This window comes from Vanessa tameamea, chromosome 21 (assembly GCF_037043105.1).
Source record: "Vanessa tameamea isolate UH-Manoa-2023 chromosome 21, ilVanTame1 primary haplotype, whole genome shotgun sequence".
Taxonomy (NCBI): Eukaryota; Metazoa; Arthropoda; class Insecta; order Lepidoptera; family Nymphalidae; genus Vanessa; species Vanessa tameamea.
In genome coordinates, this window is record NC_087329.1 from 9325468 (window position 1) to 9349793 (window position 24326).

Consider the following 24326-nt stretch of genomic DNA (forward strand, 5'->3'; position numbering starts at 1 on the left):
GTGAATTGTCATGTCCACGTCTTAACTGCTAAACTGATTATCGTAACGTTGTCAGGGGTACACCGACAATAACCCCCACCCCCTTGCCATACGAACGAAGACAAGGGAGGAATTAGTAAAGTATAATAATTCGATTTGATTTGATTCATCTACAGGATTTAAGGATCAAAATGGCGTTTCATTGATACTTTGTTTTCAACACTTCACGACTGAGATAGGTACGTGAGTTTTTACATAATAGCACGCTGAATCGTTATGTATGGAAATTACCCACTTTTGTTAATCTGACCGATCCGAACTAAATTGTAAATGATAAAAATAAAAATATCATACAATATTTGCTTCTGTTTTATCTAAGACAGACAGCCTTGTTTCGCTTGGTATGAAATTTGCATATAATTCTAAGAATGCAATGTAATGCAAAAATGACGTATGACATACCTAATTGATGATAAGACGCTGTAATGTCGGTCGTAAATCTCCGGCCGTGGGTTTGACGTCCGTTCTTATAACAGCGTATTCCCGGACGAGGGAAATATGGGCAAGTTTGGTAGGATATCGCATTTAGCTTCCTGTCTCTATTCTAACGTTTTAGAAACTCTAAGATTTAGCATATGTCTGCATAAACTTCTTATCTGAAGACTGCTCTGCACTGGACTCGAATTCGGCTCGGCGTTGAATACCGATCAATTTTGTTTTCAAAAAGGTTATAATAAATTGGTACCTTAATTTTATTAATTTAATTTAAAAAAAAATAGTTTATTTTAACATAATATCTTTAACTGTTTACGAATTATATAACTTTTGTAAAATTTCAAACTTAACCTATTAAGAGTTCAGCTTGCTAGAACTGTAATACTTTCATTTTCACAAATCCGCTTCCCCTGACCTATCCTGTTGAGATTAATCTGCGCCCGAGTCAAAGATCTGATATCATGGTTATAAATGAAACAATTTCTCAATTACATAACATTTTACACGACTGTTTATAATAGTATTGATCGTAAGTAACCATATTCATTGCTCACCAAGTTCCCAATAATATTAAAAAACGTCGCATTTTTTAAGGAATAACAGCATTGTATAGCATAATAAGTGACATAACAGTCTGACAGCGATAGAGATCGATCCTCAGTGTGGTGTACGCAGTGACGTTTGTATAGAAAACCGGCGACGCGTGCTGGCCGGCAGAAATCCGACCAATAGCACTTTGCACCGGAGACACACCTCCGTGGGATTTATAATTGGAACGATTGCGTGCGCAGTCTCAGTCGCGGTATCGAGCGCCGGTACGTCAGTGTTCATTGTCAAGCAGTTGTCAGTTGTCAGCGGCGGCGGGTTGACGCGTGTGTACCAAGTGATCAGTGCGCGGAGCTTTAACTATGGCTCTGCTACGTCGGCTGGCTGTGAATGCGCCCCGAGGCGTCCGAGTGCTGTCCACGCCGCCGCCTTCTCGCGACGAACTCGACTTATCCTTCAATAGTCCGAAAGACGCATTCAAAAGCAAAAAAACCAGCGAATTGGTCCGGGCGTATCTCGTCTATCAAATATGCTCGATCAACTGGATTGTCGAGAACAACGATATGGTGAGTGAATCGATACTCAGCTGATAGTTATGTAACGTGGCTCGATGTACCGGCTATTGTTCGCTAACGTACAGAAATTACTAAAATTAACCGAGACACGAGTCCTTGAATTTAATTCGGCTACGGTGAATGATGTCTCGTTTGTTCGGATTCAGGAACGCATTGCTTTCGTGCACGTGTCCCGGCACGCTAGCCGCCCGCACGGTAACTTGTTTTATGTAACCCGAGTTTAATGTATGGTGCACTTTGCAGAAAATAGGATATTTGCTGAGCACACCTAATAAAATATCGCAATATACTCTGCGGAGAGAGGTTACGTCACTAGAATATCGGCGAGTTGATCGGTTTTAAGATAGATGTTAACATAAAAAACAATATAATTCTTTAATTGCTAATGCCGAGACAGTTACGTAGTCGAAGTCTAAAGATTTAACAGTAAGTTACAATTGAAACATTATATGAATGAAAAAATGGATTTTCTCTCGGTTGGACAGCGCATGCGCCGGCTCCGCTGGCTAGACCTCACTTAGGCTTAAAATTAAGAGGCATGGGATATTACCTAATAGCTCTATACGGTATTCTGCTATTAAATCATTAAGTTAAAAGAACATTTTTATGTATAATAAACTAGGGCATCGATAAAGAATGAAACTAAACTTTTAATATTAGTTTTTTTTTTCATTCAAATACCATTTATTTACTATAAATGTTAAAGACTTTCATTTTTATCCATTGTTTCACAAATTTTATTATCTTTGTAAGATAATTGCTAGTGAATTTTTTTTAATTATTGTCTTATATGTGAAGTACCTACGTTACCTTGATAAAGCGTTTTTAATTTAAATTTAATGGCTTCCAGTTTAAGTTAGAAATTTTGATCTTTAAATTACGAACTAATTAAAAAGGTAAACCGGGTGAGTGGATGGAAAAAGTGTACCTTAACAAAAAATATCGAGGGATAAAATTCGACTAGGAACTATGACTTTTCGTCTTACAAAACGAAATTAAACTATTCAATGTAAAAAAAAAAAAACAAGCACCTAAAAAGTGACAAAGACACAAATTCTTCGGACACAATAAAATTTTAATTATATAAATAGTATGAAAATAAAGCAACATTGATTATGATTTTAGTTAATAGATGCTATATTACTAAACTATTTTCCACGCTATCGCCATTTGCGTTAAATTTCTTTCTTCCATAAATTCAAAGACCTAGTCCCCTTGTCTTTCACTGCGATCGATTCAGCGGTTTATCCACGATGACGTAACAAACGGCCAAAAAGAGTCCTTTCAATTTAATAATATTAATCCGATTCAATTGTTTTTGTGTTTTAATCAAATCAAAGTGTTCTTTTTTTAAATAGTCTCATAAACGCACCTTTGAAAAACATGTTTAAGTATTGAATTCAATGTAAAGCTACCACCGAGGAAAACTGGCAAGAAACTCAGTAGATACTCTTTTCCATTATTTTAACTAAAGAGTTGTCAATGAAGTAAATTATATATATGTATATATCCTGCCTGGAATTCAACGAATATGAATTATTTATCAATGTTTTTTGAAATTAGACTTAATTTATTAATAGTTAAACTTAAAAATAACTGAATTCTTATTAAAGAAACGAATACCGTGGCCCAGGAAGGATGTATTGACTTTGCGATGTCGGAAACCAGGTGTTACAAGCTTATATAACCTGAACCCTAAATCCTCGTGACTATACAATTATTGTCATAGTTTCTAAGATCTATATTATATGTATGTTGTTATATAATATATAATGCAAATAAAAGAAAAAGTAACGACGTCCCTTTTACATTTAGATAAAAACTTATCAGTTATCATTTCTAAATTAAATTTATTTGTGCTATATATGCAACAATCTGTGAATGTCCAACCGCTAGACAAATGACTCCTCTCCTTTTGAGGAGAAGATAACTTTCCTCCGTTTACACTCATAGGTGATGAATTTTTAAAACCGTTTTATCAAATGTTTTTAATTCATGAACAGAAGTCTAAGTAACGATTTTCATGCTAACATCGTATTATATGACGAATTCCCATACAAACTTTCATCCCCTGTTTAGACACTTGGGAGATGAATTGTGTGTTATATATAATCCATAAGGCATTTTTGTGCACGATTACATAATGTTAGGCTGATCGGTTTTGGCCGTGCGATGTATGTCTGTTCACGTTCATCACGTTCAGTACGTTGAAATATTTTATTTGTTTATTTAAAGAAAAAGGTTTGTAAATATGTTAAAATATGTTTGTAAATAATAAGAGCTCATGGGGAAGAGTAAGGCCTAGTTATAATTTATGTACGAACATAAAGAGATCTTTTTATTTCGTCGCTTTGTCTGAATCCAGGTAGGTAATAAAATGTACTGTTAGGCACGAGTAGATTTTAGTCATCTTCGAATAGACACCGATTCGAACCGCTTTGAACAGACTTTTAATCAAATTCAAACAGCAAACAGCAAACATCGTTTCAATATATGTTTGCCATCTTTCAACTTTTGTTGATATAAATTTAATTTAAATTTTCGTTTGGATTGATCAACAAGTTTAAGTCAACCGAAATCTAAATGCTATGAATTGAAATTAACCTTTTATAGAGATATTAAATAATTTGATTTTTATAAAATCTCTTCCGCATATACATGAATATTTTATTAGTGTTTAAGTGAAAATTGTAAATTGATATTGTAATGTTTATTTAAATGAATTTGAATTTTGATAATTTATTTAAGCCAATCATCTTAATTTTTGTGAATTTGACGAGAAGTTCAAGCAAGTTACGACCAGCGTTGAATGCACTGTGAAATATTACAATGAAAACTTATTCCAAGTTATACAATTTTGTCCTTATTGACTTCGATGTGACGTCATAAGGACGTCATGAAGAGGTATATCAATAAATCATCGCAGGTTTTCCTTCAGTGATGAAACTATTAAATAAATGAAGTTTCGGGTTTTTCGAGTTTAAAAGTGACAATTAAATCAAATTATTTCCTTCTGCCCTATTAAGAGCCAAAGTAAATACTTAAAATTATTAATAAACATCCAATAATAATGAATATCTATCTGATTAACACTGCACATCAATGAAATCTAAGCAAGAAAGCTGAAATTTAAAACACACGTGTTCCATTTATGACGTAAAATAAAAAAGGATTTTTGGTAAATAAAATTTTAAGGTGAGGAAATAGTAGGGTTAACTGTAAGAATTTTACATGTACGAAATTATAAAGGGGAATTATTAATTACTAATATTAATTACTACAACCAAAACTTTAAACGAGAGCGAAGTATGGTCGACATTATACATTTGTTCGAACGTCTAAGATAAGCTGTAATAATTTTAACTCGAAGTTATATTGAGTACTCGTGATTAAAGATCTCAGTTGACGATGTATTACATTTTAGAATTAATATATTAACTGACTTCATCTCAAGTTCTGCTCGATACAATCTTCATTCTGAACCGTTGGTATCTATAGCATAGCTATTGAATTGTAATACGGCGATTCAGAAGTGTTTCTAAGAGGTTACCTGAATAAAAATATTGATTTTATCGTCAGTTGATTTGTATATTTTCAAATATACAAATGGAAATGACACGATTAATTCAATTAGACAAGTGATATGTTAACTAAAAATATTGACTTTTGTTTAAAAAAAATCCCAAAAATAGAGGATGAGGAGAGGATTCTCGAGTTCGAAAGAACATTGACTGACCTCACGGGTAATTGACGTAGCTCGGTGTCATAATATAGCATTTCCACTATGACAGAAAAAAATAATCAAATTTGTATATCTTTTATCTTTCAATTTCTTTTATATGTCAATAATATAAAAGATAAGGGGGAATTTATATTATTATCAAATATTTACATTATATGATTCATTCAGTAGAACCTTATCAGATACTATACGACAGACGCGAATACGACAGACGACAACTGTTTTGTATTATTAAAATGATAACAAATTTAAACATTGCATTTTAAAGTACAGTTGGGTACTTCAGGGTAAATATTTTACTTCGGCTATCGTATTTACGGACATGATCGACAGCATCTTGACGGCAAAGTCACAAAGACTTTTTCTATATTCGATTCAAAACTAACAAAAATTAGAAATCTTATTTTGAAGAACTAAACATGATAAAGGGTTATCTGCTCCATATCTGTATGATTCTATAAAATCAGAATATCAATCGTAAATGACTTATTAAATTGCTGGTCCACTCGCACTGCGTCTTCTATTGTCGTTGTTAGAAAAGACATTTATTCAAATTAGTTTGTGACGAAGCTAAAATTGCAATTGTTTCTTTTGGAATGATATTAATTTTGACAATCGATTTTCTGAAAGTACGATATGATTGTTTCCGTTGCACAATATTTATTCCGGTGAACAATTGTCATATTGGTACCGCTGGAAATTGATATTTCGACAATTGCTCATGTTTTGAAATTCTACCAGATTTTTACATGTTTCAGAAATAAAACTGTCTTTTATATACGTGCACAGTTGATTGTTTCGTGTGTGTTTTACCACCCACTCGGAAATCATACCACTGAAAGTATTGGTCCTTGTGGTCTGGTTTGGAGGATGAGTGAGTCAATGTAAATTGTGGTCGGTGGCGCTTTGACAATTCAAAATTGGTGGGATGAACCAATAATTTTATATACTCGTCAGATTCACTCATTTAAATTAAAAAAATGGAATCTTTCTTTTCTTTATATAGTTCGAATCTCAAAGTTTAAATAAAATACTGCATAGGAAACTTTTAACACCACCACAAAAAAAACACTTTTTTTCATGATAAAGATTATTTAAAAAAAGCGCATTCCCTTATCCTCATTAAATTAAATAAAGACGTTCTTTATCTCGTCGTAAACAACATAATGTTAAGATAAGTTACAAAATGACTATCTGTCGTTCACTACCTAAAACTACATTAAACCGAAGCAATGACCTATTTGAAGAATATTATACAAACTCAGGCAGCAAGTATACAATATACTCGTAAGATACTTTGTAATTTCTTATAGAATCCTCTACTCGGAAAGATAACACCTTTATCTTATCTACAAACAAAAGTTCGTTATACTGCAAGGTTAAGGCTGATGACCAGATTAGAATTTTTCCGAAATATTTTGGGTATATTATTTTAGCTAGTTTTTATGGCTGCAGATTCCGCGGGAGGATATCGCGGGTCGGGATGGTAAAAGTTATTGAATTTTTGGGCATAAAATTCTCATTACCAACTCCCTAAATCCGGCTTATCTATCTCTATAAATCTCTTATAAATATTGACAGTCGGTTTACAGTGATTCGCATTCAAATTCTGACATTTCTAGCTCAAGTTTTATGTTTCTTCTCTCAGACCTCTACTGGTATAATCTTATGGTATAAATAATAACTTGTAATAAGTCGTTGGTCTAACGCTCTCTTTCTAGTCAGATTCTCCCATACTAATATGCACGCAAGGAATTAGTTAAAATATATCTGTATTTGCGAGCATAGACTCTTGGTCTATAATATTAAGCGTTGTTACCAAAATGTTGTATTAGGAAAAACTCGCTTATTCTCGCTCGTTTGCCCTAAAGTTATTAATGACAGTATAATTATATTTCAGATTAAAATCAAATCAGATTAGTCGAATATCTATAGATCGCTGCCGATATTTCCTCAAGCTTAGAATTTTCCCAACTAAAAATGCCACTTAAAATTTTCCATTGGGATAAAATTTGCTATAAATTAGAATATTGATATAATAAACGTGAAACTCTTATTTAATAGACAAACACAATCACTCGTGTTTGCGTAAAAATTGCTTTAAAATGGTTTGGACAAACGTATTTGTTAGCGTATTTTGCGACAAAGTTATAAATTCCTTAACTAATATTGTCTCCTAAGTATGTACTTTCAAAGTCCTGTCCAGGTGAGTTTGTTTTAATTAGCCGTATTTAAAACAATTATAAAATTGTTTTTGAAATGAAATCTAGAGTATCGTTTTATATTTTTTGGTAGTTTAATGAAATGTTGACAAGTATTTGTTTGTTGGAAAAGAGTACCTTGTCGAAATCCTTGCCTGCTCTTCGCATTCCGAACCGGTGGTAGCTGAACGTAAAATGTTGTCTTCTAGAAATAATATTCAATGTGCTCGTCTAAGGAATATTTAGATTTTGTCAAATGGATTAATTTTTTCCTAATTATATCACTTTTAAGATATATATATTTTTTTGCTAAACATTGGTACATTTTTGTCAGTCAATAAACGAGTAATAACTCTTAGGTTGTATGATTGTTGTAAGATTTGATTTTGCTATTCGCGAATACAGTTCAGCGAAATATAACGGTTGTTTTTTGTCATAGATAAGTAGGCCAGTGCGTGTACTAGATTTTTTGTGGTTGTTTTTAAATATTTGCTCTTCATCAATGTACAGTAAAAAATATAACCAAATATATTATAGTTGATATTGTTGATATATACATGAAAATGAAATACCACTCACTGATTAATCACGGAATCTCAGAAAATAAAACACGTACAGATTTGAAATTTAGCAGGTAGGTTCCTTCCTCCCCCCTGCCGCAGGTTCAGCTAGTTTATAAAAGTTGGACATAATGTTCTAACTGTTAAAAGACTAATGTTTTATTAGTCATTTAAATTTAATTTTATTAATTTAAAATTGTGTTAGAATACTTGACATCATGTGAATCTATGTAGACTTGACCCCGGCGTAACAAGTGTTTTTATTGCAACCATGCTTGGCTTGCATATTTAAAACAACATTAGTTTGACAATGGATCAAAGTGCAAGATCGCGCCTCGTGCAGGAGTTTAGCCGACTTAGGTGTTTTCCATTTTAGGGCTCAGTTTCCTATTTAAAAAGTTGCATCGGGTTTTTAATGGAATAAAATAATTTATTGGTTATGGATCGAAGGTCACAAGCTCGATAATCATTTGTAATTATTTTCTGGTAGAGATCAATCACGTAATGGTCATCGGGAGTCGTTGGTAAAGATCCTATCAATTATAGAAAAAACATTAAAAAAAAATATTCACGAAGCAGACTGGCGAACGGTGAGAACATCATAATGGCATACAATATAAATGGAAAATGGATAAGTTGAACATATATATGTAATGCTATCAACATGATATACTACTGCATTTCATATTTTTTTATGTTCCTCAATGAAAAACGACTTATTTATGAAGAATGCTGTGTTAGCAGCTGACACGTGCTCTTGCACGCCATCTAATAGCTGGCATGCCACTGTGCAAGCTACTGGCTCATGACTCATTTACAATTAAAAGTAGTCATAAAAAAAATCGTGACTTTTATCCTTAATACCTTGTATGAAGTAAAATAAAAAGTTTAGATAAGTTCAAATGTTCCCGTCAATGAACTTAACCTTGATTGCCGTGAACCGGTTTAAGACCGACGGACAAGAGACAGATGATCTGTATCTCATAATATTAGAGTTGAGTTTTGTGCAACGAACTCTTGGTAGGGGGGAAATGCGGCTGTTTTCTGTCAATCTATTTTTATCTTTATGTTCAACTCCCCTGGGTATAGTTTTGTTTGAACGAAATAAAAGTAGCAGATTGCTGTGTTGTTGAAATCGCTAGACTTTTTACGACTGCACTTTTTTTTACATTAAACTCATTCGTGTGAACGAAATAACAGGGGAAAATTCCTTGATGTATGATAAATGTAATTGATAGGTAATTTGATTAAGATTTTTTAATCTTTACTTACAATATTACAAGAAATCTTAATTTTTCCACGAACTGTCAATGTCAACGTTCGATTGAAAAAGAGGCAAAATTTTGACACTTAACGACGTACTTTGGTGTAGTGTTAGTGTAGACACCGAGCCCCTAGAATCTGGAATGGAATTTTGAGATCTGTGTTGGAACAGTTGATAGTTAAAGGAATATTATATACATTTCTTCTAAACACCCAGAGCAGTTGATTTTGCGAATTTTTGATCGCATATACTTTACCGTTCGATGGATTATTATGAGAGTAATGATGTAGAGAATTCACTTGCGCACACATTTATGTTCCTACTAGATTTGTTATGTCTTGTGCAGTTGGCTAATCTCCCCTGAGAATTGTTGGTATGGCCGAAGTTGGTCAGGAGGATATCGTTGTATTGATATATAGGTATATTTCTGGTGTATCCCTAAGTTTTATCCTTTTTTATTATTTCCAAATAAATAACAATAAAATTACAACTTACGATGTGGGCACATAGCTCGATAACAAATTATTCTTAAAGCTTGCACAAGAAGTGCGGTTTTGTAGCTATAATAACCGCATTAAACCTGAAATCAGAAAGTTGCAGATTGGATCATATTGATTCTTGATTTGCAAACAAAATAACTAGAAAAAAGGAGTTAACAAGGACAATGGAAAAGTAGCACAAAGGCTGGCATAGCTAAAATTATTATCTCTTTCAGAGAACCTTTAGGTAAAGGATCGTATTTTATGATAATTGTAAGTTTCTAAGAGGTGTACGGTTGTTCCCTTGATCGATTTTGAAGCGTGGAGTATAACCAATGGGTTCAAATTGAGGCTTTATCTCAAGCTTGACGGTGATGGAAACTACCTGACGAAGTTTACATGTGTCGGATGAAAGTCACAGTTAGTCACATCCTATAGCTCGTTATGGAAGAGCGTTGTAAAACATGCTCCAAACCTTTCCCTTAAGAGGCTTGCCAACCAGTACAGTACAATGTACGAGAGAAATATATTGCCATTAACTATGGAAAACAAATATGTAGGAGAATTTCGAATTATAAAACACGACAGCCCTGCCTTTTTAATTTAAAATATATGCAGTGTCACTCGGGAAGGGGTCTAATGATACCTTGTACATTAAAATCTGTTTAGACGTTAAAACTTATGTTTAAATAAAGAAATTCACATATCCATAAATGCTGAAAACTTAACACTCGTCGTTTGGGCAGTCGTGTAACAATGGTACAATTTACACTTTTTTTATTTATTTTTTCATCATTTACTACTTTGTAAATCATGTCTCCGTCGAATCGTGACAAATGTTAAATTATAGAACTAAAATTATACTATACTTTATACTTTTTGTTACTAAGTACCTACTTTATTTACTTCCATTGGATAGATATTCCACTAGTTCAATTAATGTTTCTTCAAATGGGTATCCAGAAACTAATTTGATCGGTCGACACTATTTTCAGTAATAATATTTTGTGAGGTTTTGTGGTGGCATTTTTGGTTTTATTTGAAGTGAGAGTAGAAACATTTCTATTGAGCAGTTTCAGGGATTCCTTAATGCTATTAAAAATGTGAACATGCAAACTCCTTCGATGCCGTTTAAACGCGGTACCATCATCCCAAATAAATACGATAGACGCAACCGAATGATGATGGTTTGTGTAACAGTCAAGCTTATTGGGTTAATGTGTCTAACTATTATCATAGATCAATCGTCAATATGATGGAGATAAAATATAAGAGTTCGTTGAAATACAAGAACAAAAATTAAGAATAATAAATTTGTAATATAAGACGGAGAATTCCTTGAAAATTATTGGCAAAGCTATATTCTCAACACTTTTTTGGCAGCTTTAAGCCGTAAAAATCCTCATAGTCTAAGAAACATTGTCGGAATGGTAGCCAAATATACTTACATAAGGACTTAGTCACTCTTTTTGTTGCCATGGTTTTCAGACAATTGGGTTATTTTAATATTCAAGTCGCTATTTAACCGTCTGTTTATATTTGGATAGAAGACTTTGTTCACGTAGTTGTAATTATTATATAACGCTGAATTGCTTATGTTTTTGTTTCCTTAAAATAGGAGATTGGCAACACTGAGTTACTGTGGTACTCGTAGGTAGACTGCCGGCCGTAAAAGCTTGTAAATCTTTTTTCGGCCTGTCTTTTGGAATACGCTACGCTGAATCCCATGAACTATGACAAAGACAAGATAATTAGTATAAAATGATGTATATTATATGTAAAAAGATTAACATCTGACTTTCTCGACAGTTTGATATCTGCATACATACTTGACACGATACGGTTATATAAAAACGTGTTAAAAGATATTCTAAAAATGTTATCTAAGTTCTGAAAAAGAAAATCATTGGATGGACGTGAAAACCCCTGAAAAACCCCAAATCACGTCCCGTCATGTATGGGAATGCAATTTAAAGATGAATACGTCTGATAACTACACGTCTGGCTGGTCTGAAGATTATCTTCGCCGATAAATAATTGGAAAGTTTATTGATTTATACGCTTATAAGAGATAATAGGTAGGTGTAACATAGTTTTATCTGATGCTAGGTTTTGATATATAGTGTGACACGGAAAAGAAACATCTTGTTTATATGTTTATAATTTTTGTTAAATGGATATCTAGAAATAGTCTTAATTTACGCTTTCGTCTGAGTTTTTCGGAAGTAGTTAGGAAACATTCTCAAATGATTTTTATTTTTCAAAGATTTTCTATCGCAACACTATTCAGTTTCACCTTAGTTTTGATTTGAATTCAAATTTAAGAATACCGATTTTACTGGTTTTATGACTTGAATTATGAAAAAAAAGGTTTGTTACATTATTATACGCAAATCATAAATGTTCTTCAGATTTATTTAACCCAAAACGGCCATTCTCAATGGAGACTCGGCAACTGCGCAGCTAAGCTTTTGCTCACATGGACGATAGGAAACCAATTCAACACGATCTCTGAGACTAGGCATAGAACCAAAGGTTTTATGTGCTGATTTTAGGCGTAGAAATGACGGCTTTACGTACTGACTTCAGGTGTAGGACCAACGTGCTTTACACTGGCATTTTCGAAACATTTGCTTAGACATTATACAGTTATTATAAACATAAGTATAATTAAAACCTGTATTAATTTATTTCCAAGATCTTATTGAACTAAAGGTCATCTGAAGGAAATCGCTGGTAAGCGTTATGACAGCCTTTTGTACTGATATATTTACTGTATTTTTTTTAAATTTTTTAATGTCGTTTATAATAAAAATCGCCATATCGCTAATTTATTTTAATCGATTTTATTCTCTAAAATAGTTACGGATTTTCGATGGACCCACGAAAATCTTTTTTAAATAATGATTGGTCTTCAATATGAACATAAATAAAATTAAAAATTAAAGCATATATTAGCGATCTAGGAAGTTTCTTTCGTTTGTATTTATTGCAATGTTTCCGGTAATAAATTTCTTCGAGTGTATTGCACTCAGTCAAAAATAACCACGTTTGAGGCTAACGATATCAGTGGCTTCACGACACCGTTTGTGCAGCCAAAGTGAACTAAAAATAGAAATATTGCGAATTACAGGAGCACGAGGCAGAACATCTCGTGTTAGGGTTGTCACAAATTGTATCTTTTTGAAGTAAAGTAAAGTTTTCGAATTATAGATCGTACTTAACGTAGACTTGATTATTTTTAACAATTTAACATTTAGATAATTGAAAATTAACTCTAACATACCAGAATCGAATTTTTCATTATTTATGCTTAATAATAATCGGTCGATGTTCGACGTGTCTTTCAACAGACTTGGCGTATACATACGAGCCTCTAAAATATGATCTTAACTTAACCTTGAAGAATTTCAATGTCACGTTGTCAACTCCCGCCTTATCGTTAAGGTTGCCAACTTTTGAAAAGATTGATGAGAAAAAAAAAACATAAACATATTTGTTTGCTACAGGAACGACATTATTTTGTATTGTTGTCATGGCAGTTTGTCTGTCCACCTTTGCGTCTTCGCTTTTTTGTGTTTTTTTTTTATTATTTAGTTTTTCATTGATCCGTCTTATATGTATTCTAAATTAATTATTTGTATGTACATTTCTATTTAGTTCCCAAATTGCTTCTGACATTTGCGTCATTATGATAAAGCCGTGGATTCCGTTAGCTATGTTTATGCTAATAATGTGCTAAATAAAAAGGGCAACCCTCTCTTTAGTCAGCGTCTCGAACGTCAAAGTGTCTTTGTTTTTTTTGCAATTTTCAAGTTATAAGTCCGATCCGAGGTTTGGAACAAAAACATTTTGGCTAGATTTTGACATCACTTGTGCCGTCAAAATGTTTGTATGTTTGTTTAAACACGCAAATCTCAGGATCTATTAGTCCGAATCAAACATTTTTTTTTGCATTAGAAAGAATAAAATCACGTAACGATCTACGGGAGAGCATCGATAAAGTTTTACATGGAAACCGGGCGGATTACCTTTATCTTACAAAGGTCTGACAATTCATCAGAATTCTAATAGTAATAGACTGACTCCACTGTTAAATGAAAATTAAGATGGAACAGCGATCGTACAAACTCGATACTCACTCGAACCTGAAATGTCAGAGAGTCATAATATGCGTATTGACATACACAGGATACATGCATTATAATAGAGTATCGTTACGAGTTGGCTTTCAAGATTTCACGTGTGAAATACGACCAAGATTTACAGAGCAAAACTACTTCTGTTTAAATTTCTCCCGATAAAACCATAACGTTATCCTGTATTAGCATATTTGTTTGTTTATATCAGGTCATTCAACGGGAGCATATAATGTAACAGTTCAGATCCGAGCATTACTAACTGAGTTCGAAGAACTGAGCATTACAGTGCGTAACTTGTAATGATACAATTTGTCTGAAATTGTAAAAACTGAATCTGATTGTTTCAATACAGGTAAATTCTATCAAGTCAGGTAGATTGCCCTTGTGTTGTATTTATTATTGTATTATTAAATTAATTCATAATTCCTTTTGTTCTCAGTTGATGAAGAGTCTGCGTCAGATGGTGGGACAAAGACTCTTCGAGGCTATAATGAAGGCTACCTTCTACGGGCAATTTGTGGCCGGCGAAGATCAAAACAAGATTCGTCCTACTCTTGAGAGGTAAATTTATATTTCAGCCTGTATTTTAATTAACAAGTTTATTTTTAATGTCTATAACCTTTGATAATGCTGTTATATGCAATTTTGATAAATATTTTTTTTTATTTATAGTACTTTTCTATTTACCTACTTACATAAATACATATAATTTAATTTTCTTCTAAAGTTCCGATAGTAACATCAACATTCAAATCGCTGTGTGTTGGCGAATTCATAATGAGTACCATATAAGTTAAGATCTCAACTAATTATATCATGCCAAAAGGGTGAAGCTGCGAGTTCTGATAGTATTTAATAATATCGAAAATAATATAGAATGTCTCAACGAGTTGATTAATTGTAACAGAATTATGTGGGACTTTCGATTGTATAAGACGTGATTCAAATGTTTCTCGATATTATATCTAAAAAAGAGAAATCAAAAATGAATTTGAGTCAAAACTTCTTTTATTTAAGTGTTTTGATTAACTCATGTCATTTCAAATTTTGGTATTTTAATCGAAGGTGTTCATCAATGTAAATGAGACTTTTCTAGGTCCGAAGTTTTATAATAGAGATAGTAATGATACGATACGAGGAGCTCAGGCACGTTAATACTAATATCAGATAGACGACCTCCGTGGTCGAGTAGTGTGTACACCGGTTTTCATGGGTACGTCACTCCGAGGTCCCGGGTTCGATTCCCGGCCGAGTTGATGTAGAAAAAGTTCATTAGTTTTCTATGTTGTCTTGGGTCTGGGTGTATGTGGTACCGTCGTTACTTCTGATTTTCCATAACACAAGTACTTTAGCTACTTACATTGGGATCAGAGTAATGTATGTGATGTTGTCCAACATTTATAAAAAAAAAGGTATCTTCATACAAGTACCAGAAAGAAGTGTATAATGTTTTGTTTTAATTTAATCCGATGAACATTGCGTAAACGCAAAGGATACGTATATAACCAAGCACTAATATTTTATAATGATAAGTTTGCATTAATGTTTTGCAGATTGCGATCGTTCGGAGTGAAGTCGATTCTTGATTACTCCGTGGAAGAAGATCTTTCACAAGAGGAAGCCGAAAAGCGAGAAGTCAGGTATAGTATTTCATTATAATATAATTCAGGTATAAGATTTATTATAATTTCTTAAAAACCTTATATTATTTGCATACACAGAACGTCCTTCTTTTTTTTTGTATTTGTTAGTTTTTGCTAAATTCAAATGTAACGTATTAAAAATATATATAATTTCTGATCCACGTTCTTTTGTAATTTTCGAAACGAATCTTTTTAATTATTATTACTTTTCGAAGCGAAACTTCTTTAGAGTCGGTGAATCGAAAATTAGTCACGACAAGTAGACACAAAAAAGGAAAAAAAGAAATTTTTCACTTCTAGCGTGTGTGAATTGGACACACATGTTTTTTTATGGAATATAACATATGCGGCTATTTTATAAAAAGGTTTATGATTAAAATGTAATAGATCGTGGATCATAAATTCTTTGAAAGTAAAATGTCTCATTGAGCCTCAAGTATAAGTATTAAGCGTCAATTTTTATATTTACTAAATTTTGTTTAATATTTCATCTGGAGTTTCAGCTTGCGATTTTTAAATTACATGCAGTGACTCAACTAATATTATTTGTTAAAATTCTAATCTTACGTTGATAAATTGGCTCGCTTTAATTGCGCCAAATGTCGTTCTAGAGCTAGACACATATAAAAACTATGCTACTGTGACAATAAATTTGACTCCTTTGCCTTATCATTAAATTTATTTGTTGTTACTGAAATCAGAACTGATTTTTGGAAATTAAAAACTTTGAATAGACGGCTTGGCGAAGAAGTTTAGTTAACAATTAATTTACTTTTAAACGTTTTAAAGGTTTAGCAACACTGAGAGATATTTAACGATTTCATAAGGGGAGCTCCTTAGTATAGATTAAATTACATATGTTAATATATAATTAAAATACATGTATACTAAGGAATATCATAAGAAGTAGCAAGTCTTATTTTTTTTTTATAGTATCTTGTAACAATTTCAATTATTTCAGAAGCTGTGTTACAAGTTCACGGTTAAATGAATTAATTAAAACCGGACCGAGGAATTTGCAAGATCTTGTCATAGCTGGGTTTTGATTTGCGTTATTTTTATTTTTTTTCTTTTTTTTTCATTCGACTCATCTAGTTGGCTTTTTTTAGGTAGATTGTATAGCGTAACCCATAATCTCTAGTGTCACGTTAGTGTGACGGAATTTTTAAATGCATTTAGTTTGAATTTAAAGTATATTATAATAGTAAAACTGATACTATCCTCTTTTTTAATCATCGTAATGTATACTAAAACTTGCTTTACTTAACATTTCAGTTAAATTAGGGGACAATCCCTGCGTCTGCGTGGCGCGTATACTATATACATAATTGTTATTATGTATATAGTATATATCTATAAGTATATATTTAACGAAGCGATTATTTATTTTACATGATATTTATCGATCGGTTTTTTTTATTATTGTAATTTTGAATGTTTCTTTCGTATTAATCAGGCGTCCCGCGATTGTCGCTTATTAATTCGTAGAAGTATTTCAGTAGACATTCTTTTATACGAATAAAATTAATTAATGTTATAAAAATAATATATTATTTGAAGAGAGCAACAAACGGCAAATAATGCATGTCATATACATATATGCTTATTGAAATAAATAAATATTTCGGCACATGGGGTTTCGCGCAGAGTAAAATAGTCATCGTATCTCGATCAGTAGGTGTCGTATGGTGTCTAAGATAATTGTCACTATTCAACCGATCATCATTAAATTTTGCTCAATCGTTGTCATGGATACGGAAAACATGACTAACCTAACATGCCGTTACACAAGCGAACGAAGTCGCGTTTGGAATGTACTGGATATAATAATCTTGTAACGCCTTTGTTTGTTGTAATCTATTAACAATTTTATCGCTGCTGGATAAAGAATATATTGTATAGGAATACTTTACAGTGTAAATTGTTTTGTCTCATATATGTAGTAAATTGTAAGAAAACGATTTCGGTCGCTGGTCTTCAATTAAGGCGACCTTGATGTGTCACATCTTAAAAACATGATTATATAACGTATACGCGAAATTCGCTATTCCGTCCAACACATTGGGTCGATTTTAGTTTGTACTAGCTGAAACTTGCCGAATTTTTTCTAGGTCAAAAATATAGAAATAGAGATTGGGAAGCGAAGAAAGTGATTTGTACGTTCGGAAAGTAAATCTATTTTTTGTTTCGTAGTTTTTATTTGAATTGACATAAATGTTTTTAAAAATTCATGTGTAATTTTTTTTTTTTAATAAATTCGCTATTCGTTTTCGGTTTTTAAAGTATTGTAGTCGTAGTGTACCTATTTTTTATTTACCATAGATACCTATTATATTAACCGAATCCTTTTTTTATTGACAGCTATTCATAATTATTTAGCTTTCTAACTATTATTTTAAAAATCGATTAATGATAAAATTATTATTGCCACAACAAGATAATGAAGAATTTAATCTTTTTGTTTATGGTACACATGTTTAGGACCTATAATAACAATAAAATATGTTTTACTAAGCTCTTAGAAGGTGTTTTCATTTAAGTGGAAGAAAACATCGTGAGGAAACCTGCATGTGTAATATAAAATTGTGCCACATGTCTGCCAACCTACACAAGCGAATGATGGAATAGTCTCCTCGTTAAGAGGATAGGCTTTTGTCCAGCAGTGAACCATTTAAGAAATGTTACTTTACTGATGTTATATATCTTTAAATGGTAAAATGAAATGTATGACTGCGGAACTATATTTGAGTGATATATACATATTAAATGATTGTATATATGTATATATTTATAGTAGATAAGTTTTGATTGGATCATCGTGAATAACGTGTTATATTCCTGTCTCCACCAGCGCGTCGATCTCAACGTTCGGGGACACACAAGAAGAGGGGCAACTCAAGCAGTACCACGTGGAACAGCGGTTCGCTGACCGCAGATACAAGGTCACCAGCGCCAGGACATACTTCTACCTTAACGAGGCCGCCTGCGAGAAGAACATGGAGGCTTTCATGAGGAGCATCGATGCCGTTGCTGGTTAGATTTTATTGTAAATTAAGGGAATATATCTGGTCGGATATGTTGGTTATTGTTTTCTGAATTCGTTCTTTTTTCTTTTTAAGAAACAACGAAGAGCACAGGCTTAATGGCTGTCAAATTGACGGCTCTCGGAAGACCTCAACTATTGGTACGATTTTATTAAATCTGTATAAAATCTGAAATGCTTTAATTGAAGAAATTTATTAAATTTTGATTAATATTTTCAGCTACAACTGTCTGAGGTGATTATGCGTGCGCGTAGCTATATGCACCAGATCGCTGGTGGTACAGGCAATGTGTTGACCCACCACAAAACTATAGAAGACCTACAAAGGTATCTCGGCGACCTTAGCTCCAAGCCGGAAGTTCAGGAGTTCATGAAGAAAATCACTTCGGATAAGGAAGGGTTAGTCTAGCCAATGTTATTAGTAGCAGATAATAAATATATCTATAAAATATATATTTTTTGCATGCTCGTGAACATCGTAGAAATAGAAGTAACTAAGCAATTAGTAGCTTCACAAAATTGCCGACGCTAGAAAGAGACGAGGCAACTGTGTGATCAATCCCTCTCACCTTTCTGCGGTACTGCGATATCAACGAAACTGTTCTATTTTTAAACTAGATCGATCTAGAGATGTGTTTGATGTGCGATTTTGGTGTTCACTAATTTAGTATTACCTTAATGTATTGCTATCTCTTTCACACGTACGTTATAAAAGGAGAGCGTGTATTTTAGTAGAAGTTACTGTTTCCTAACTGTCACAATCCAATGGGACGGTCTGTTGGGTCTGATGGCTTTATGTCCTATAATGCAAGGGAGTGAAAAAATTACCTCGACTATGAATCTGCGGCAGTATGTTGCTATGAGGCAACTGATACCCTCCATACATTGAAATGACACGCTTACAGAAATAAACTAAACCTAAATTCAGAAATTCCAAGACATAGTCAAAAGTATTTTTACAGATTTTGTAGGCCAATAGTAGTGACCTCAAAATAACACTAGAGTAGATACTCTAATAAGCTTTTGAGTGTTTTATATGTAATTTACTTTCTAGAGCTCGACTCTCAAACTAACAATATTCCGTCTCGCTTGTTTTTATTTGTATTATTATAAGGAGTTTCATCTTTCTCTAGTTATGAGTGTTGCTTTTACCAGAGCTAATACTTGCAAAGTGGTCTATCTATGTTTATAAAATCGTTCTCCTGACTGACTATCAACATGGAACATGCAGTTATTTTATAACGTAAGCATCTGCTAACGATTGGAAATTTCAATTTAAGTAACTGGGAAGAGCAGCTTTAACTGGGAAAACCATTGCAAACAAATTGATTAATTAATTAAAATATACTTTATTCGATTAGGACTATTTTCTAAGAAACCTTAACTGGTTCAGGTTGTGTATTCTAAATAATTAGTAATTAAATATATTTTTTTTTCAGTATTGTCCATTTGTTTCCATGGTCAAACATCTTGGACAAGGACATGGGCTTGTCCGATTCCTTCCGAGTTCCAGACCCGAAGACCGGTCAGATGAGACGGCTCATCTCCCAGATATCCCCTAAGGAAGAGGAGATGTTTAGGAACATGTTACGGAGACTTAATCACATAATCCATGTCGCCAATGAGTCTGATGTTAGGATAATGATTGACGCTGAACAGACTTATTTCCAACCAGCTATTTCAAGGATCTGTTTAGAAATGATGAGAAGATACAATAAGGTTGGTGGCATACGTTTTATGGTATATATATACTTGGTGGTAGGGCTTTGTGATAGCCCGCCTGAGTAGGTACCACTCACTTATTATAAAACCTGCCGCCAAGCAACTATACTTAGCACTGTTATGCTCCGGTTTTAAAGGTGAGAGAGCCAGTGTAAATACAGGCACAAGAGACGTAATATCTTAGTTCCCAAAGTTGGCAATCTTATGGTAACATTCCTGATGTCGATACGTCATTTTCTGTAACGAGATTAGGTGCAAATGATTCATCTGGTAGTGAACCACCCATCCCTCACGTTCGCGAAATTGTTACTAAATAAATAAGAAGTTATAAACTTATTGTGTGCACCGTATACATACTCTTCAAACTGAAACAATGAAATTTACAAAATTTTAGTTTGACAATAGAGTTACTGGTGAATTAGTTGCTTTAAAACAGACGGACATGAGTAGATCTCAATCACCGATATTATTAATTTGAAATAATTTTAATGTGTGGTTATATATTTTAATCACAATGTTTATTAACATATTTAAGGCTCAATCCTGATGTTAGTTTCTTTAAATTTTATCCAAACTTTCTTAAGACGTAGAACGAGTGGAGGATGCCTAATTTTAAGTGGGAATCTAATGGGAGTGTACTCAATTAGCCTCTCATTTCATCGATTCCAGGATAAGTTCCTAGTTTTCAACACATACCAAACCTACCTAAAGAATACGTATAACGAAATCGTCACCGACCTGGAGCAAGCGCAGCGACAGAACTTCTACTGGGGAGCGAAGCTGGTGCGCGGAGCTTACATAGAACAGGTGAGGACGTTGTTTTTGTTCCACGGGAGAGATTTATTCGTCGGTCTAATGAGTCGCAGCAGACTCTCCGCCGAGAGCTCGTAGTGTATATAATATATAAGGCCGCGGGCCGCGTGTTGCAGGAGCGCGCGCGCGCGGCGGCGATGGGCTACGAGGACCCCACGTGCGACAGCGTGGGCGCCACCAGCGCCTCCTTCCACCGCTGCCTCAAGGAGATCCTCGGCAGGGTCAAGGTGCGGTTCCGTTTCGAAACGTCATTTTTGGTATGTCGTTCGCACCGACGTGACCCTACAGAGATGTCTTCCCGTCCGCAGACCGAGCCCAACGGCGATCGTCTCGGCATAATGGTGGCCTCCCACAACGAGGACACGGTCCGCTACGCCATCCAGCTGATGAAGGAGCACGACATCAAGCCCGGAGACAAGGTCGTCTGCTTCGGCCAGCTGCTCGGCATGTGCGACCACATCACCTTCCCCCTCGGTCAGTCTCCCTCCCTATGTATCTACTTTTGAACTATCGTAGCGAACTAGAACCGAATTAACTGAACTTCCGATAATACGAAACAAAGCTGCAAGCTTATGCTGCAAGAGATATGTATTGTATTATGTCTTTCTTGTATCGATCTTTGTTACAAATTTTGTAGATTATTTAGAAAATATTGTCTGAAAGGTTTATAATTAGAGATGAGGATATGATTTTACTATTGTTTAATTCTTATCATTGCTTCATCAAGTCTATTTAAAACTTATCCATTGGTGTGGATACGACAAAAGTAGGTACAATCGTTTAGAGGACGTATACAGTTCACATCATCAGCTAGCATAGTTGAATTGGACATCACATACATTACTCTGATCCCAATGCAAGTAGCTAAAGCACTTGTGTTATGGACAAACAGAAATAACGACGGTACCACATACACCCAGACCCAAGACAAGATAGAAAACTAATGAACTTTTTTACATCGACTCTGCCGGGAATCGAACCCGGGACCTCGGAGTGGCGTACCCATGAAAACCGGTGTACACACTCGACCAGGAGGTCGTCATAGTGAATTATATCAACATGGTATTTTTCTTTCCAGGTCAAGCCGGGTACTCCGCGTACAAGTACGTCCCGTACGGGCCCGTGGTGGAGGTGCTCCCCTACCTGTCCCGACGCGCCAACGAGAACCGCGGCTTCCTCGTCAAGATCAAGAAGGAGAAGGGGCTCCTGTTGAAGGAGATTTTCCGTCGGCTCTTCACCGGACAAATATTCTACAAGCCGTCCGGAAATTACACGCCGGTCTAAATCGGAACTCGCTCGTCGTGTTATAGTCCACTTCGAACCGTCACGACCGCGGTCTCCCGAGGCGCCTCCGCCTCCCGCGACAGCTGTTTGTAAACGTTGTTCGAATATGTTATTTGTACGTTAGCTAACTTATTGTAATTGAATTAGGAATTATTAAATATCTAAGGACTCGAATCTGTGCATACAATGAGTGCACGATAGACTACCGTCGGACGTTCCGCGTCGATGTCTTTGGATTGTTTTCAATGGGACGCGTCTTTATTTATAAATCATTGAGGGAAAATGATTTCAATATTAATTGAAAAAAATCTACTGAATTACTCGTTCGAAAGAGTTAGCGATATCTACGAAAAAATGTGTTTGTTTGTAATATTTGTTTTTGTTGGCGTATATACAGTATTGTTATTAATAGTATTAATCATAGACAATGGCTTTATAGGATCGTATTTTTTAAAAGCTAGTCGTTTTTAAATAATCGCGCTTTGAAGTTGTTTTTTGAAAGCATTTTCAAATGTTTCGATTTATAAAAATATTTATGTATATTTGTGTTCGAATATTTTTTTTTTTTAAATGATAAGTTGGTCGCAATGTTCGATATCTGAAATTTGAAATGAGATTTTTTTTTTAATCTTTAATATTAAAATATTGTACAATTGACAATATTTCATTGGCTGTAATTTTATTTTTAGTAAGTTTTAACCGAGATTATCGGCTGTATCATTAATTAATTTACATTAGCCCATTTTAGTTTTATTGACCTTGGAACGGAAGCAAGGTAACGGTAGTAAATAATAGGCCTTAAAATAACAGGTTTATAACACTATAACCATCGTAAATACACACGAAAATTTGAAGCCGGTATGTTTGAGTAAGAAATTACAAAAGGCTCATATTGAATGACCTTGAAGTATGAATTGTTCATAGCTGACTTGTTGGTTAGAAACGTCTTTTGTTTTTTATTAATCTGTCTATCGATTCGTTGGAAAAATAATGTCGGTAAATATCAAAAAGTTTATATATATTGTTTTAAAAATGTTATTACTTCGTATTTTTGTTTAGGTACCAATGTGATTTTAAGTATGTTTAAATAATGACATTTTATGTCGCGTTATACGCCCAATAAATGTCATAAACAAGATGGCCTACGAGCCCAGCCGTCACTCAGTGATATACTTAGTTCGACAAATAAAAATAATAATTCGCGAATGATTACTTCATTACATTCAATTGCTACCAGTCATTGATATTAAGTATATCTAATCAATTACACTAAAGTCGAAATGACAATACGTAGGTGTTGCCACTGTCAAATTCACATTTATTTTTTCTGAATTACTTCGTTTTTTTTTTTTGCGTCTGTTTCTATTTTATTTTGTATTACGTATTATGAACTAAAACATAATGGCAATGATAAAATACAAACAAAATTAAAAATACTATTTTTAAAAAAAGTATCCATAGCTTGCGACTTGATATTTTTATCTGCGATGTCGACTTGGAATTCCAAAACAGGTTTTATATATAATGTACAATATTGAGGAAGATCATTTCTAAATGTCTAAATAATAACTAATCTTGCAACAACAATTTATTCGAAATTAAAATAACAATAACGAATATTATTTTTTCTTTTAATTAAATCAATAATTGTATTTAATAACGCAATGGTTACGTTGCGTTATTAAATGAAGATGTTTTATATATAACACGTTTTTATAGCGTTTAAAATAATAAAATACGGAAGACAATAATATATTTAACTATGAACCATTTTTATTATCTGATATATTACAAGCAAGACAGTCTATTTGTATTAGTCGGAAGGTTATTTTAGCACT

The 24326-nt window shown here is 33.6% G+C and overlaps 1 protein-coding gene across 3 annotated transcripts; it reads left to right on the top strand.

Moving 5' to 3' along the window:
• Window positions 1-1259: 1259 nt before the first annotated feature.
• Window positions 1260-23317, top strand: LOC113395512 (proline dehydrogenase 1, mitochondrial). Of its 3 annotated transcripts, none has more exons than XM_064218370.1 (12): window positions 1260-1586; window positions 14423-14544; window positions 15537-15623; window positions 16588-16665; window positions 18478-18659; window positions 18746-18810; window positions 18890-19068; window positions 20109-20388; window positions 21061-21198; window positions 21321-21431; window positions 21513-21678; window positions 22283-23317. In XM_064218370.1, exons 1-12 carry the CDS (start codon window positions 1383-1385, stop codon window positions 22486-22488), a joined length of 1818 nt encoding a protein of 605 aa, XP_064074440.1. In that variant the 5' UTR covers window positions 1260-1382; the 3' UTR covers window positions 22489-23317. The 3 variants fall into 3 exon arrangements, with proteins under 3 accessions (XP_064074440.1, XP_064074441.1, XP_026488883.1); XM_064218371.1 differs by having other exon boundaries at window positions 16591-16665; XM_026633098.2 differs by lacking the exon at window positions 16588-16665.
• Window positions 23318-24326: the final 1009 nt, after the last annotated feature.

Coding starts and splice junctions, on each gene's coding strand:
- LOC113395512 (XM_064218370.1), top strand. CDS start 1,383: ATGGCTCTGCTACGTCGGCTGGCTGTGAATGCGCCCCGAGGCGTCCGA. Junction 18,660..18,745: donor GAGCATCGATGCCGTTGCTG/GTTAGATTTTAT, acceptor TTTCTTTTTAAG/AAACAACGAAGAGCACAGGC. Junction 18,811..18,889: donor TCGGAAGACCTCAACTATTG/GTACGATTTTAT, acceptor TAATATTTTCAG/CTACAACTGTCTGAGGTGAT.